A 16,938-nucleotide genomic window follows, 5' to 3' on the forward strand; every position below is an offset into this window, starting at 1 on the left:
GGCAGGGAAGAAGGGGCAAAGGATAAAAGGTGTGTGGGGAAGAGAAATACGTTTAGAAAGCAGAGGGCTTTTAGAGAGGCAAAAGAGAATGAAATAATAATTCTGAAAACAATTGCCTTAGAAATAAAGTGAAACTTTATTTGATCATATCTTTTTTTATATATCTTTATTGGAGTATAATTGCTTTACAATGTTGCATTAGTTTCTGCTGTATAACAAAGTAAATCAGCTATATGTGTACATATACCCCCATATCCCCTCCCTCTTTAGCCTCCCTCTCATCCTCCCTATCCCACCCCTCTAGGTGGTCACAAAGCACTGAGCTAATCTCCCTGTGCTATGCAGCAGCTTCCCACTAGCTATCGATTTTACACTTCGTGTGTATGTATGTCCATGCTACTCTCTCATTTCATCTCAGCTTCCCCTTCCCCACTGTGTCCTCAAGTCCGTTCTCTAAGTCTTCATCTTTATTCCTGCCCTGCGTACCGGTTTTTTAGATTCCATATATGTGCGTTAGCATACGGTATTTGTTTTTCTCTTTCTGCTTTACTTCACTCTGTATGTATTTGATCATATCTTGGTGCTTATGTATGGAGTGGAAACCCACTCCATTCGTGCTAACGGTTTTCGGCATGTCACATTCTCAGTTAAGTAAGGATTTGTCAGTTTCATAGTGTTGAGTGCCTGCTATGGACCAGGCCCTGCGTCAGTACTGAGGATGCAAAAATGGATCAGAAGGTCCTCTGTGCTTAGTCCTTCTACAGAGAGGGAAAGTCAAATGTTATCAACTAAATGATGTCCTCTGGGGTACAGGCCATGACTAAGTGGACTATAAGGTCCAGCTTACCCTGCAAACATGGAACATCCTTTGTTCATGGTCTTTTGCATTTAACAGTCTTTTCTTCATCTATTGTAAAGATTAAGATATTGGCCATTTTCCTCAGCAATATTAGGAAGACATTAAAAAAAAAAAAAGAGTACATGTGTCCACAGCCAAATCAGGGTAGAAACTTGGGTGAAGCTAATCAAATAATTGCTCCCCGTCCTTGGCTAGGAGAACCAGACCCAGCTTCTGGCTGAGCAAGAGGCCCGCTCGGAACCTGGCACTGAGACTCACACAGCATCCCATTCCAGGGCCACAAGGCCTGGGCAGTGGTACCACACAGCATATGGGTTCCGGTTCCTCTAGGCTCTCGGCCATGGCACAATTGGTTTGTTTTTCCCCAAAGAAAAGTGCTGCCTGGCAGCCAAAAAGGAGAATTAATGTTTCCTCTTTCTTAGCCCAGCTTCTCTGATAGCTGCGCTGTGACCACCAGCTCTGACTTCCTCTTCCAAACGCCTCTCCTTCCTATCAGTAGAATTCTCAGAACTCTCATAGCTTTGTAGGTGTAAACAGAAACTTTTGCAAGACCACTTGTGGTACAATCTGTGCTGTACAGAGCTGCCTCCACACTCAGTGACTCATCTGCCCTTGGAGGACATGGGGGTAAAATGTACAAGAAGGAACTGAGAGTTCCAGGGCACCTCTCATTTGAATTGTGATGCAGGTGTATGAAGGCACAAAAAGTAGAAGGAGATTGGAATTTGTGGGGATGAGATAGTGGGAGAGGTTTGAAAGGGAGATGAAACTTTAAGGCCAATAGACAAATATTTTGTCCTCAAAGAGAAATTAGTAATTCTTTTTCAGATCTATCTTCTTTAGGTTATAAATGTCATGAGAACCATGAGGGGCTCTGGCACCTTTGTAGTTCATTTTTACCCCATAAAGTGCTGGCTGGTACGTGTTATTGGGTTGGCCAAAAAGTTCGTTCATCTTTAAGTAAAAATAAAAGGTATTTTTCATTTTCACGAAGAACTTTATAGAACAACATATTCACTAACCAAACGAACTTTTTGGCCAACCCAGTAGGTGCTCAATAAATGTTTATTGAATGAATGAACCAATGAATAAAGGTAGAACAGAGCCATAAGAGCATTGAGAAATAATCCATTTAAAAATATACATTAGTGTATGAAGAGAAAAAACTGGATTTATACGTATTAACAATGTTCATCTCTGGGTGGAGGGATTAGAGATTATTCTAATCGTTTTTCTTTTATGATTTTTTGTGATGGTTTCTAAAATTAGTTCTCATGTTTGTTTAATAGAAATATTTTAAAGTGAGGATTCAAAATTTTAAAGGTCTGGAAGGGAATATATAAAACTTAAAGCAGTTTTGTGTTGGGCATGGAATTACAGTGTTTCATTTTGTTCACTTTTTGAAGTTCTGTTGCTTTTATCATCTGAAAACATTTAAACAAGTGTCTTAGTTCAAGCTGCTATAACAAAATGCCATAGACTGTGTGGTTTATAAACAACAGAAATTTATTTCTCACAGTTCTGGAGTCTGAAAAGTCCAAGATCAAGGGGCCGGCAGATTCAATGTCTGGTTTGGGCCCACTTCCTGGTTCACAGGTAGTGTGTCCTCTTGTGTTCTCAAATGGAAAAAGGGATGAGGATCTCTTCACTAATCCTATTCGTGGCCTAAGCACCTCCCAGAGGCCCCACTTTCCAATGCCATCTCATTGGGGAGTTAGGATTTCAACACAGGAATTTCAGGGGACACAAACGTTCAGATCATAGCACCAGGTTAGTGAGTCATCCTGGTAGGAACGCTACATTGTATAAGGAAGGGCTGGGACCCCAGAGTTCACTAACCATGAAGAAAATACCAAATTTAAGAGGAGAAGCAGGTGAAGAGCTCTATGATAGCATATTTTTCAATGGGTGAAAAAACATGTTTATAGAGATTTTAGTTTTGAAATCCCCCTTGGAATTTTTTAAATTCCCTGTCACAGTTACTAGAAGCTAAGTTAGTCCTGCATGCTTTCTTCATCTCCTCTTATCAGAGGCTTGTTTTCTGACTTTCTGTTCATGGTTAAGGATTTCTTTTTCTATTTATTAAGATAAGACATAGATTTCTTATGCTTCTTTCAAGTGGAAAATTAGAAACACTGGTTATTTAGGCATATTTTGCACATGCACAGGTAGGAAAATGAGAGCACAAAATATGATTGTTGTATAAATGATATAAAGAACTGTGCAGGTCAGTGGCTCTGTGACACTTTACAGATGAGTGAGGAGTTTTGTCTAATGGGTTTGATTTGTAATCTGGTACATGAACACTGTGAGCTAATACCTGCTTTGATTGAGGTGGAAACTGGCCTGAGTCTAGGGACAACCCAGTCAGGTTCAGCCTTTGTAGGTGAGAATTCCAGGGTCTCCATCAACCTCTGGTGAACAGAACCGTGTGAAGGAATAGCTGTAGGAGTAGGCACTCCAGGTCCTGTTAGCACCACCAAATTGGGAAATAAGCAGGGAAATTCTCTTTGTGCAAAGCTATCAGCTATGACTTAAGGGTGGAAGAGTTCACGAATGAATACCATGATGTTGGACATAATGGAATGGATAATAGCGGAGTGTGTGTGTAGGCTGTATGAATAGATCTGGGGAATTAGCTTATTTTTGGAGTATAACAGATTTGAATGGTAATTATACCAATCCAAAGGAGGAAATTAAAATGTGAGAATACTAAAGAATACCTTAAGGAAGGAACTGGAAAACATTTTGTTTTGTTTTGAAGACAGAAGAGTCTCTCTCTGTCTTTGTCTCTATGTCTCTGTCTCTCTCTGTCTCTCTCTCTCTCACACACACACACACACACACACACACACACGCACGCACGCACACACACGGTGCCAAACACAAAGTGGGCATGGCTTCTCTCCAAAAACAGCCCATGCAAACTCTAAAAGGGTATCCTTCAATTTTTGGCTTCCACTTGGTGGGGGGAGGAGAACAGGACCTGGGTGGCCTCTTGCATGATGGGAGCTCTCTGGCCGGCTTGAGCAGGGATGCAGGCAATTTTCCTGATGCAAATGACTGTCAAACCAGTGTTGTTTGCAGACACTTATCTCCCTTCTTGGCAGGAGAAAACCTGGGTCGGGGGAGGGAGGTGGAGAAAAGCCCAGCATGAGTGGTGAGTGGTTGGACATAAAGGAGAAGCTATTATCCCGTCAAAATAGAACTGATATGGAAATGCTGGGCTGGGACCAAGAGGCAGGTATTATGAGATATAAAGAGACTTTCTGCTCGCCTCTGATTATGTGGTGTTTAATTACATGACTTTGGTTGTCTAAAGCCTGTCTGTGCTCACCAGCCAGTTCATTCTTTCTTTTTCATCTCCATCATTCAACAACCAGATCCTATCAGCTGTGCGATTTTAATTTCCATCTTTCTTTCCCTGGGGTCTGAGTATCACTGTGGTTTTAGCTATTTGACAGATATATTGCTTTTTTGAGATATTCAGAAATCATCTATAAGTCATGGGAGGCTGAGACAGTGGACACATCACGACCCCGATTTCCCTTGTCTTAGTTCTACTCAGTTACTCCTTTTTACTGTGTGTTGCTCACAGCCCCAAGAAGTGCACTACTGTCTATTGATACTTGGGACTTTTAAGATACAACTGCAGCTACTTCTAGTTTTTGTCTATTCTCACAGTGACCTAGCAGATGAAAGAATAGTGGCAAGTGGCCATAACTGCTCTGAGGTCAGATTTATTAGAATATTTTTAACATTTAACATGAATTCAGAAATACTGGTTGAACAAATACACATCAGAAATGTTCAAAAAAATCTGAGACTGGAGAAAGAATGCCTTCTACTGAAGGTATAAAAAAATTAGACTTGGAATAAAAGGTAACACTACCTATAAAGGCAATGATAGTAACTATGGTACGTTAATTCTGATAAACTCATAGTTGGGCTTCCCTGGTGGCGCAGTGGTTGAGAGTCCGCCTGCCGATGCAGGGGACACGGGTTCATGCCCCAGTCCAGGAAGATCCTACATGCCGCGGAGCGGCTGAGCCTGTGAGCCATGGCTGCTGAGCCTGCGCGTCCGGAGCCTGTGTTCCACAACGGGAGAGGCCACAACAGTGAGAGGCCCGCGTACCGCAAAAAAAAAAAAAAAAAAAAGAAAATTCATAGTTTATGTAGACTAAGAGTGGAGGGAAGAGTTCCATAAAAATAAATATTGAGGGCTTCCCTGGTGGCGCAGTGGTTGAGAGTCCGCCTGCCGATGCAGGGGACACCGGTTTGTGCCCCGGTCTGGGAAGATCCCACATGCCGCAGAGTGGCTAGGCCCGTGAGCCATGGCCGCTGAGCCTGAGCGTCTGGAGCCTGTGCTCTGCAACGGGAAAGGCCACAACAGTGAGAGGCCCGTGTAACGCAAAAATAAATAAATAAATAAATAAAAATAAATATTGAGATATCTCTTATGCAATGATACTCTCCAAGTCTGAAGTCAAAATATATTCCCTTAATTTTGTTCCTCAATTGCGAAATGATCAGTATTGTGATTTAGAAATGCGTGTTCTGGGAAAAATTATTTAGAATGTTTTAAAGACTCAACCTTACCTCAAAGGTCAATAAGTGAGTTGCCAGTCTTTCCTCCCTACAGTCTAATCTGCTCAGTGAAAACAACAGCAAATGGCAAAGTGTTCTGAATGTTTATGTCTTGACCACAGAAAAATTCACAGGAGCTGTAATCCATGTGAACTTGTCTTCAGTCACTTTTGTACTTGAATCTTTGGTAAATTGCAAAAGGCAGTGCTGGCTATAAGTGCAATTAACCGCACACCTCATTTCAGGATGGCTGTTACATCTTTCTCAGACTGGACAAGGCTCAGTCATTTCTTGCATGACATTTGTTCACCCCAGGCACACAGGAGGTTCCTGTGCCCACCATCACTTCTACGTGTGGTGTTCCTGACTGATATTGTGCTGAGTAGAGCCAAGTGCCTTGCTTTTATTCTGGTCAAGAGATTGTGTGACAAAAATTGAATGTGAGCCAGAAAGGGGTAAAATGTCGTATGTCTAAAAGATTAGGTTGCCTTTAAAGGACACTGTTGCTATTGCAGGTTCTTTCAGGACTTGTAGGGGGGAAACATGTAATATAGATTTTGTTTTCTTTCTTTTTTTTTGGTATGTTTATTTATTTATTTATTTTGGCTGCGCCAGGTCTTAGTTGCAGCATGCGGGATCTTTTAATTACAGCACGTGGACTTCTTAGTTGCGGCATGTAGACTTCTTAGTTGCAGCATGCGTGTGGGATCTAGTTCCCTGACCAAGGATTGAACCCGGGCCCCCTGCATTGGGAGCTCGGAGTCTTACCCACTGCACCATCAGGGAAGTCCCTAGATTTTGTTTACTATGGAAAATGTAGGAAATCAAAAAGCATCCACTTCCAGAGAGCTTGCTGAATGGATGAGGAAATACGGATGATTCGCAGAGCATTTTAAAGTATTGATGCTGGACAACATTATTATAATTATTAAAGACGAAAAATGGAGAATACTTGTGCTTTGGATAAATCCTTTTATAACAGGTAGTTGTTCTCATAGTTTTTATGGATTTAATTTCTGCTAACCAGAGAACACACTTTATGTTCTTATCCATAGAATTTGTACTTTGTCATAGTATTCAATATGAGAATATAATAACTATATTATATGGTTATCAAAACCTTAGATAATTTTGTGTTAAATGCCATTTACTAAGTTTTCCAATCATATCTCTAATCTAAGAAGAGGGTTGGCAAACTATGGCTAGTGGGCCTAATCTAGCCCACTCCTGTTTTGTAAATAAGGTTTTATTGGAACACAGCCAAACTCACATGTTTATGTACTGTCTATGGCTGTTTTCACAGTATAATGGCAGAGTTGAATACTAGTTGTATCAGAGGATGGTGTGGCCCACAAAGCCCATCTGACCCTTTACATTAAAAGTTTGCTGACTCCTGACCTAAATTATTAAAATTTTACAAGACTATAAATATGTATATAATCTTTGTATCTGTATAACTATATATGAACATATGCGTATCTATATATGGCTGTATGTACACACGTATGCGTAGACATACATAGATGCATAAGTACATACATAAGCATCTATAGATACACATGTGTATATATGGGTTTACATGTACATATGTGCATATTTGTGTATACATGTGCACATGCTCAAAATTTTTTTCCTTCCGGTTTCATTGAGATATAATTGACATACAGCACTGTGTAAGTTTAAGGTGTACGACATAATGATCTGATTTACATACATCATGAAATGATTACCACAATAAGTTTAGTGAACATTTGTCATCTCATATAGATACAAAATTAAAGGAATAGAAAAAAACATATTTTTTCCTTGTGATGAGAACTCAGGATTTACTGTCTTAACTTTCATATATAACACACAGCAGTGTTAATTATATTTATCATGTTGTACATTACATCCCTAGTACTTATTTATCTTATAACTGGAAGCTTGTACCTTTTCACCACCTTCCTCCAATTCCCCCTCCCCTCCCCACCCACGCATGCTCAAAATTAATTGAATTCTAGGTGAGCCATCACTAGGGAATATCTTTAATTATATTTGAAAAAAATCGAGGTCGGCAGCCCCTTTCCTGAACATGTTGTACTGGTTCCCCTCTACAGAAGTGGTAAATAATGCCTAATGCAGGTTTTATAGAAAGCATGTTCTATGTCTCTGACTCATGGGTCTTTCTCTGGAGAAAGCACTGCTATGAGGGTGTTTGAGGGCCAGTGTTTCTTTGCTGCTGATGCAGGAGGCGTGCGGTGCCGGGACTTCAGCGCAGCAGGCTCAGTGCTAGGTGCCTGGGTGATGCCTGCTGTTCTCCCACAGAGAGACGCAAAGCCCCAGAAAGAACAGAGAAGAAAAGAGCACTGGAAGAAAACAAAGGTTGACTGTAATTAACAATACAGTGTAGTGCGACATTGCTAACTACTTTTAATTTGGGGGGAAGAAATGTGGTGTTTATTTTAGATTCAAAGCCCCTCAACCCAGGTATTAATTCATTTAATTAGTCATTTAATAAACGGCTAATTGAGCATTTACTCTGTGTCCAGAACTGGGCTAGGTTCAGGGGATATAAGAGGACACAGGATACAATCCTGCCCTTGAGGACCTAACAGTCCAGTTCAGGAGAGAGATGCGTGAACGCTTACACTGGGGGAGCCGTGAGTGAAGTACAGCATGCTGCAGAGCCCACAGGAAGGACCCCTAAGCTAGTCTCGCAGCCTTTGGGGGTCAGGAAAGGGTTTCTAGAGGAAGCAACCTCTAACCAAGAGTGAAGTGAAAGTAGAAGTTCGCCCAGCAAAAAGACACCGGTAAGAACCTTCTCTGCATGAGAGGCAACTTGTGCAAAGGACTAGAGTGGGGAGAAACCATGGTGTTGCGGTTATGCAAATGGTCTGGGAGGCTGGGTCCCAAAGACAAAGCGGGGGGTGTGTGGCTGAGGGGCAGTGGGGGTGGTTCAAGGTTCACTTAGAGCTAAAAATGCGAGCAAGGTAGCTGACCTTCTCCCCCCACCATGCATATTACTGTCCCCAAGGATCCCAGATCAGCCTTCATTGGATCTCCCAGATCAAATAGGAGGATGTGATACTCTGATTCAGTGCCATGAATCAGAGCCTGAAGCCATACTGGAGCCTAAAGCGAAAAAAAAAAAAAAAAAAATATATATATATATATATATATGTATGTATATATGCACCCTTCTACACACTTACCCCAAAATGCTCCATAGGTTGAATCAATTGGAAGAAGCTAATAAAATCTGTACAGTCAAAAAACATGTCTACGTATAAAGTCCCACATTGCCCAATCTGGTCACAGGCCACTGTCAACCCTCATAAAACCGCCTCCCCTGGCCAAGGTTGGGCTGATTAGAATTCCCATCGCACAATAACAGAAGTCACTAAGCAAACATCAACAGATAGCCTGTCTCTACCTACATTTTTGATATTTTGTTCATCGTAGATTTTTTTTGCCCATAATTTAATCTATAGATGAGACTAGAAAGTAAGCCTAGGTAGCGAAAGGTCTTGTGAAAAATAATGAGTTTGGACTTTATCCTGAGGCCCATAAGGAGTCACTGAAAGGCTTTAAGTAAGAGAATGAAGGGATTGGGGTTTTTGGTTTAGAAATCTCACTCTAGCTGCGGGTTTGAGGATAGGTTTGGGATATTAGATCTGAAATCCACTAAAAGTAGAAATTAAGGGGATTGTTATTAACTGTATAAAAATGGTCCACAATACAAAATCCCTGTAAATGAGAAATACATTTATAAATATGTAGTGATTTGTACATACGTCTGAAGGTAAATATTTGATTACGCACAACTTTTCAAAAACACACTCCTGTGTTTTTGCAAGTGATCCTCTGTTTTGTTGAGGTTCTCAAAGAATTACTTGAACAACTTGACGAACACATCACAGAGTACAAAGTGCAGGAGAAATGGTTTTAAATCCAAATTCAAGAAAGCAAACAGATTGAGGAAGTTTAAGGGAGAAATTGAGGGATTTGGCAGTTTCACAGTAAAGGCTAATACACATCTGAAAATCCTTCTCCAATGCTCTTTCCTTCTTCACCTGTAATACCCTCCCGGCCAACCCCCAATCAAGCTCTACTCCTAAGAATTTTCCGATTGCTCCAAAGCATTCAATCTTCCATCCCTCTTTAGACCATTTAGTAGTGCACCTGAAAATGGAATGTGCGTGAAGATTACCCAGAGGACTTATTAAAACAGAGTTTGGGGGTCAGTACATCTGGGGTGAGGCCCAAGAATATAGATGTCCAGCAGGTTCCTAGGTGATGCTGCTGACCCGGGGCCACATGTTGAGAACCAGTGCTCTAGAATGTGCACACCAGTCATCTGGGTCTCGTTCACCTGCAGCGCCTAAATGAAAATCAGTGGTTCTCAATAAGGAATGATTTTAGTCCCAGAGGACATTTGGCCATGTTTGAAGACATTTTTGATTTTTATAAACGGTGATGGAGACGGGGGTGTTCATCTAGTGGATACAGCCCCAAAGATGTTTCTAAATATCCTACTGTGCACAGGACAGCCTCCCACAACGAAGAATTATCTAACCCAAAACATCACTGTTGTGAAACCCGAATCTAAACCATACAATTTAGACACCATCTTAGACCATATTCTATTGTCTCTTGCAACTGTAAGGAATGCAGTTTCTTCAGGGCAGGTACTATGACTAATATAGAAGTTCTGAGGCTGCCCTTAGGGGCAAACTCCACCTCCCACCCCACTTCCAAATGCCTAACACAGGGCTTATATTGTACTATATGGGGGGCACACAGGAAAAGCTTTTTTTAACTAACTGCTCAGGATTGTTTAAGCTAGTGGTTCTCAGCGTGAGGCTGTATATTGGAATCACCTGGGGGATGGTCCTTAAAGCACAAATGCCTGCCTTCTACCAGCAGAGATTCTGATTTAATTGTTCTGTGCTTATGAGGGGGGAGGGGGGGGTGTTTGTAAGCTCCACAGGTGAATCTGATGAGTAACCAACTTTGAGAACCACCAGAATTCAACCTTGCTAGTGATCCAGCAATTGAAACAATGAGACTAAGGAGGGACATTTGTAGTCTCTTGATCATATATACCATTGCAGCTGAAGAATGAGTTCTATTCCAAAACAAGTTAGACCCAAAAAATGTCATTAATTTAGCAAGCCTCTGTTGTGTACTGCGTCCGGTTGTGCATTATGCTGTGTGCTAGAAACACAAAGTTGAAAAGTTTGAGGGCTCTGTCTTGCAGGGAGCTCACAGTGCAACAGCGAAGTGAACTACATACAATACAGTAAGTGCTAGAACAGAAGTCTGTGCGACTGCAACGTGCCAGGGTCACACAGGGGGTACTTCACAAGGGAGGAAGTGGCTCGCTCTTCCCTGGGGCACTGAAAGAAAGACTTCCCGAAGAAGGCAACCTCCAAGCTGGGTGTTGGGAGTAATTGGTGGTGTTTGGATGTGTCAGGGACATCAACATGGTTGGACTGTCCAATGTTAAAGGAATCAGGAAAAGTGGTGGGGAAGAGGGGAACGTGGCACAGAGGTGGGGAGTCGGTAGGGCCACGTCATGAAGGACATTATGTTCAGGGTTTGGACTGTAGAGACAAGGGGAGCCAGGGATGGTTTCTACGCGGAGAAGCGATGTGAGAAGGTGAGTCCACCACGATCACCTCATCCTCGTCATACTTGATGGCTGTAACTGAGCAGGGGTGCCTCGTGTGTTGCAGTCTGTGTGAGCAGTGCCCCCTGGGGTTGTGCAGCACTGTGGCCCTGCAACCCTCACCCCCAAGCTTGCTTAGCTCACCCTCCTTGGGCAGAGAGTCTAGAAGATGACAAACCATACAAGGGGGTAGATTAGGCTTTAGGGATTACCAGCTCCCAGACCAGGTGTAGCTGCCCAGACACCCCTCCCCCCCAGCTGCCTGCCTGCCTGCCCGTGGGCTGCTTTCTCTTTGTTCCACCCACCCCTCATGCTGCCGCTGAGGATATAGAGGGATCCTACCAAACGGTTCTTCTCCGGAACTGTTCTCCTCCGTCCTCATGGACTCATTTGGACCATCCTTTGCCTCTTTAGCAGATCCTGCTGCTGGGGCCCCGACTTCCTCAGCAGCCACAATGAATGCCAGGGAAGGTCTCTGTGCACTTCCAGGCTGAGCATCCCCTTCAGAGGGAAGACACATGGCAGAGCTGAGAGGCCAATCAAGGCTGGGATCCTGCACTCCAGCACAGCCCTCATAATAAAAAGAGAAGATGATTCAGACAGGGAGGCTAAATGCCTGCATATTCACAGACAGCCTTGGCCTAGTTCTCAGCCATTTTACACAAATCACTAACTTCTTCCTATTAAAACTGAGCTGTTAATTAAAGCAAACTTGAAGTAGCATCTTATGCCTAAAAAATTCAGCCAAAAAGTAATGGCAAGACCCATTGCTGATGAAATTATGGTGAAATTAATTTAGTTATGTACTCTTGGAGGCATTGTACATTTATATAATACTTCGGAAAAGCAATTTAAGAACCATCAAGATGCTCATAGCCTTTAACACATTATTGATAAAATAAAAAGCTAAATGCACGAAGATGCTTGTTGAAGTGTTGTCTGTAACATCAAATAACTAAAAACAACCTATATCCTCAACAGTAAAACAATGTCGTTAAATTATAGCATATCAACAAAATTAAATGTTATGACCTATTGCAAAGAATAATTAAGAAATTAAGTAGAAATAAAATGCTTTCATCAGCTAGAATTATATTCAGCTGTAACAGACAGCCTAACCACAGTGGCTCAGATAGAGTTTATTTTTCTCATAAACCAAGAAATCCAATTTTAGTGTTGGTTCAAAGCCAACATCCCTGTAATTCGCCTGAGCTTTTCCTCTTGGTCACAAGATGGCTGCCAAAGCTCTAGCCATCATGTCTTTGATCAATGTAGGAAGAAGGGGTAAGGGAATTCCCTTTTATGATGAAAGTGAGAACGTTCCCAGAAGCACTCCCAGCAGGCATTCCCTATGTCTTTTTTTGCCAAAGCTGTCACAGATTACCCCCTAGCTGTAAGGAAAAACGGGAAGCAGGATGATTACAATTGGTTTACCAAATCTGATTCATTACCTCGGACCAGGCACATTGCCACTCGGAAGCAAGATCAGGGTTTTATGAAAAAAAAAAAAAAATAGGGAAATTAGTATTTAGGAACAAAGTGAGAGTATCTTCCTCAAAATCAAAAATATGAACGCTTTGATGACAGCCGTGTCAAACTATGTATGCATTCAAGCAGAGGTTGGTTGGGAAGAAAGATGCAAAAGGAAAAGTGTATTTGTATATAGGATTATGCATGTTTTTCCTAAATTTTCTATAACACTGTTAATACAATTTCTAAAAGGAAGCAATGCTTTGGTGTAGAGTCAAAGACAGAAAGAAAATGACTCCAAAAACACTGTGGCCTTGTTTATATATGCTCACCCTTCACCAAAAATTGGTTTCAGCTCTCAAAACTCATAATGATTCCTCATCAGGTGGTTATTCTTTTCAAACTGAACATGATACATTTACCTGAGCAATCACATTTGTCCTCCGGATCTTTTTTTTTGCAGTTGTGCCATATTATCATCAAATCTTCCATTTGCAAATGTTCTATTCTCGTTGAGCGAGAAGGTGGTCAGACCCTTAGCATCTGTCTTGTTCTTAGATGTTGGAAGTATATATGTGAGGTTGCTGATTGTATTTACTGAAGGTGAAGCAAGTTTGGGGGAGTGTTGCAAGCAGAAGCCTGCTGGTCTCCAGCCAAGGGTTTTAAAGGGAAATTCCTTCTTTGGTTGAGGCTTCGGCTAAGTGGCCTCTAGGATTTCTTCCAACTCAGAGTCCTCATTTATCTGAGCTGAAGTTGCTGTTACATGTCTAAATAGAAATTCCAGATGGTTAATCTACCTCGAGCATCTAAGGATGGTTATAAAAATCAATTTGAAAACTTCTAGTCTTATTAAATAATTTGAGCTGTAATTTGTCAAGTCTGTGGGCAAACAGAAGCAGTTCAGGGGCTCAGTACATGACCTAATAAATATGAAATAGAACTGGGGGGAAAATCCACAATGAGACAGTAGAGGAAGTTTGCCTCTGTGCCCTGACTCCTCACTGCTGACGGTGGTTCCATCTTCTCTTGTGGCAGCCCCCTTGGGGCTCCCCCTCCCTGCCGCCCTTCACTGGGGTGACCCCAGCAGCAGCCATTTATTTTATGTGCTTTCTATTCCATATACCCAGCAAAACTTCCTACTTCCTATCCTTTAAGAATCTTTCTTCTTCAGGACTCCTAGCAAATGTGATAACGAGTCCTCCATTTCAGGTGCCCTACACAGGTTCAAGCAGTGAACTGTCTTCCAGAGATGCAGTGGTGGGAATCTCAGGTTCACTCTGCCCACAGATAAAACAAGGAAGTGGGGGAATTCCCCGGTGGTCCAGTGGTTAGGACTCCGCGCTTCCACTGCAGAGGCCCAGGTTCAGTCCCCTGGTGGGGGAACTAAGATCCTGCAAGCCGAGCAGCCAACAAAACCAACAAAAATTCTTAATCGTCTGACTTCCCAGCCTTCCTAGTATCAAACCTCTGATGGCTGTCTTTCATCCAACACTGACACCGTTTTATTGCAGGCATGTTAAAATAAAGGCCATCGCTTGATGCCATTTTGTTTGTTTGGTTCACAGAGTGTTTTAAGTTTGAAACACCGTCTTTGTTTAAAAGTTGTGAGGTTTCACATATAAATCCAGATTTCAGGCATCTCTTGCAGAATCAGAAGATCTGGCAACCCTGGGCCAACGTGTCTCTCGACTCGGCTCTCCATAGAGTTGAGTCGAGGCTGCCTTTCTTGGACAGGATAAAGCTCCCTAGGGCACGGTCTCCACCATTTCCCACAAAGGCCAGGGGGTTTGTGGTCACATATCATCTTTTACCTTCCTGCTTCCCTCATTTGCCTTACCTTCCTGGTTCTTGAAGGCCTTTTGTAACCCTGCTTTAAAGATTGCAGACAGTGCTCACTTTGTATGGTTGTACAGGACTAAAAATGACTGTGTAAGCTGAAATCATGCAAAGCTATCTTGATAATCAACAGGAAAACGAAAATTGTTCCATAAACTTTAAAAATGTTTGTCAAAACATTAAAGACTCTTCTACTGCCAGTTATAAATAGATAGGAAAGTGAAAAAATTGCAAAACTAATATTTAGTATACTGTAATTTCAAGATTTTTTTTCTTCTTATTTATTTGGTTGTGTCAGGTCTTAGTTACGGCAGCTGGGCTCCTTAGTTGTGGCATGTGAACTCTTAGTTGCAGCATACATGTGGGATCTAGCTCCCTGACCAGGGATCGAACCCCGGCCCCCTGCATTAGGAGTGCAGAATCTTAACCACTGTGCCACCAGGAAGTCCCTGGTACACTGTAATTTAAACGTTAGAAATACTGAGAATTAACGTGTTTTATTTCTTTGTAAAAAACTTATCAAAAGCAATTTAAACTGTACTTGACTTCTGTATAATATACCATATGGAGCAAGTACCTTTTCTACACCTTAGCAAATTGTCATACTCCTTTCTAAATATGGATCAGCTTCCAACATTTTGTCCTTCGTGATTTCAATGTCATAAAATCTCTCTGAGAGTTTTTTTAGTGAGAAGTTTTGGCCACTATCACTTCTTGTGAGACACCCTCATCCTCTCCTTCATTTATGTCAGTAAGTTCTCCTTCCCAAAGTTCCTCTGACTGAATATCTAGTCTCTACAACATGGCAGTGACAGTAGTCCCACAGTTACTTATTACTTCTATAACTCGCCTTACATTCAGCTGGAATTTCACTTACCACATTATCCCTTTTTGTTTCTCTGTTTATTGGCCAATTCCCTCTTTCAGTTATCCATTTTGATAAAACGTCACATGGTTTTATCACTGAGAGATAATGAGGCAACAAAACTACACACTTTGCTGTCTGTGTGCAAACTGTCTGACATGACCAGTCACAGACCATAATGCAAATCTGTCATTTCCATAGTGATTTGTGGACTGAGGAGCTACAAGCGAAGTTTGTACCTATGCAATCACTCATGGTTAATATACTGCAGGAACTGAAATTGGAACCGTGTAGTTGAGGGACTGGTGTTACTTAACTAAATCATGGAAATGGAAATTCGTGCATATTAGAATCATGCAAAGTGAGGACTGCCTGTAATGTCTTTTGCATTTGTGACAAGACAAATTATGAAAGGTTCATAAGATCTAAGGTTTGGAGTGGACTTTAGAGGTCACCCAGGCCACCTGGCCTCCAAAGGAAGGGTCTCCTATAGTATTCTATCTTGTGACCATTTGCAGAGCCCTTGAGAAAACAAACCATTATCAATTGCTTAAATAACTCAGTGCAACCAGTTCTTAGTAAAAACCTGTTAATACATTATTCTGACCACCAGGTGGAGTGCTTGGCTCCCTCTCTTGCCCCCGCCCCCCACCCCCACCCCTCAGGGCCTTGGTGCTAAGGGCCAGAGCTTTCAAAATGTGATGGTGAGCGCAAAAGGAATTGTCCATATGGTGAACCTTCTCTGTGGAATCCTTTCTTATCCCAGAAATCAGGGACATGGGAAGGCCTGGAGTGAGATTACACTAGTTCATGTAACTCTTCCCTTGACCCATTGTCTCCAGGATGCTGTCTGTTGTTTTTTTCCCTTGATCCTTTGAGCTAAAGTTGGGTTATGGGCCCGGGTGATAAGGATGCCACTTAGTCAGTTTTGGTGGACACCTAATCTAAGCAGAACTCACGGCTCCAAGTGACCCAGAACGCTGGGAGCCCGTGGTCAGATTTCACTGTGAATTCCGTGGGCCTAAATCCACACATAGGATTCCATAGATGCCCCCAGACACTGTGTACAGATGTCCCTTGGGAACCTAGCTGGGGGACATGATCATAGTAGTTAGCTGGTTAAGGTTCCAGAATCCTGGATTCCATCTGTCTTGTGGAAAATTACCGTGATGCGGTGTGTACCTCCTAGGGCACTACCAGGCAAGCTATCCCAGAGGTCACACAACAGAAAGGCTCACAGATCAAATTAAAATGCTCAAATCACATGGGTTATTAATTTAACATACACAGGGAGAAGCAAGTGGTAGTAACCCAAGACAGGATGTAAATGGGGTGGAAGGACCATGGCGCCTGAATCCTAGGGTGTGCAAAGTTCACCTGTTCTCTTTCTCTGTCTCTGTCTCTGTCTCTCTCTTTCTCTCCCAGCCACATCAACCTTCGCCACTGATGCTGTGGTTTGTAAAAATCACAACTGAAGCTTGAGCAAGAGGGTCCACAGGCAGACGGTGTCTGGAGCTAAGGACACACACTTTTCAGAGAGACACAGGGATGGGGACGAGTATGCCCTTGTCATTAACTAGGTCATTAATTAGGTTAGTGAACAACCATGAGTTTTATTTGTAGTTCATGGAGAGAGAATGCATTGGCCATGATGGCTGACACCAATGG

The 16,938-nt window shown here is 42.2% G+C and overlaps 1 protein-coding gene across 6 annotated transcripts; it reads right to left on the reverse strand.

The window, feature by feature from the left end:
* Positions 1 to 501: 501 nt before the first annotated feature.
* Positions 502 to 13,185, reverse strand: LOC116761945. Of its 6 annotated transcripts, none has more exons than XM_032648451.1 (5): positions 12,992 to 13,185; positions 11,442 to 11,600; positions 9,736 to 9,809; positions 8,428 to 8,560; positions 502 to 3,977 (listed from the first exon to the last, which is right to left on the reverse strand). In XM_032648451.1, exons 1-5 carry the CDS (start codon positions 13,059 to 13,061, stop codon positions 3,685 to 3,687), a joined length of 729 nt encoding a protein of 242 aa, XP_032504342.1. In that variant the 5' UTR covers positions 13,062 to 13,185; the 3' UTR covers positions 502 to 3,684. The 6 variants fall into 6 exon arrangements, 3 of the variants coding, with proteins under 3 accessions (XP_032504342.1, XP_032504343.1, XP_032504344.1); XM_032648452.1 differs by lacking the exon at positions 12,992 to 13,185 and adding an exon at positions 12,551 to 12,982; XM_032648453.1 differs by lacking the exon at positions 502 to 3,977 and having other exon boundaries at positions 7,426 to 8,560.
* Positions 13,186 to 16,938: the final 3,753 nt, after the last annotated feature.

Source organism: Phocoena sinus, chromosome 11 (genome assembly GCF_008692025.1).
Source record: "Phocoena sinus isolate mPhoSin1 chromosome 11, mPhoSin1.pri, whole genome shotgun sequence".
Lineage (NCBI taxonomy): Eukaryota > Metazoa > Chordata > Mammalia > Artiodactyla > Phocoenidae > Phocoena > Phocoena sinus.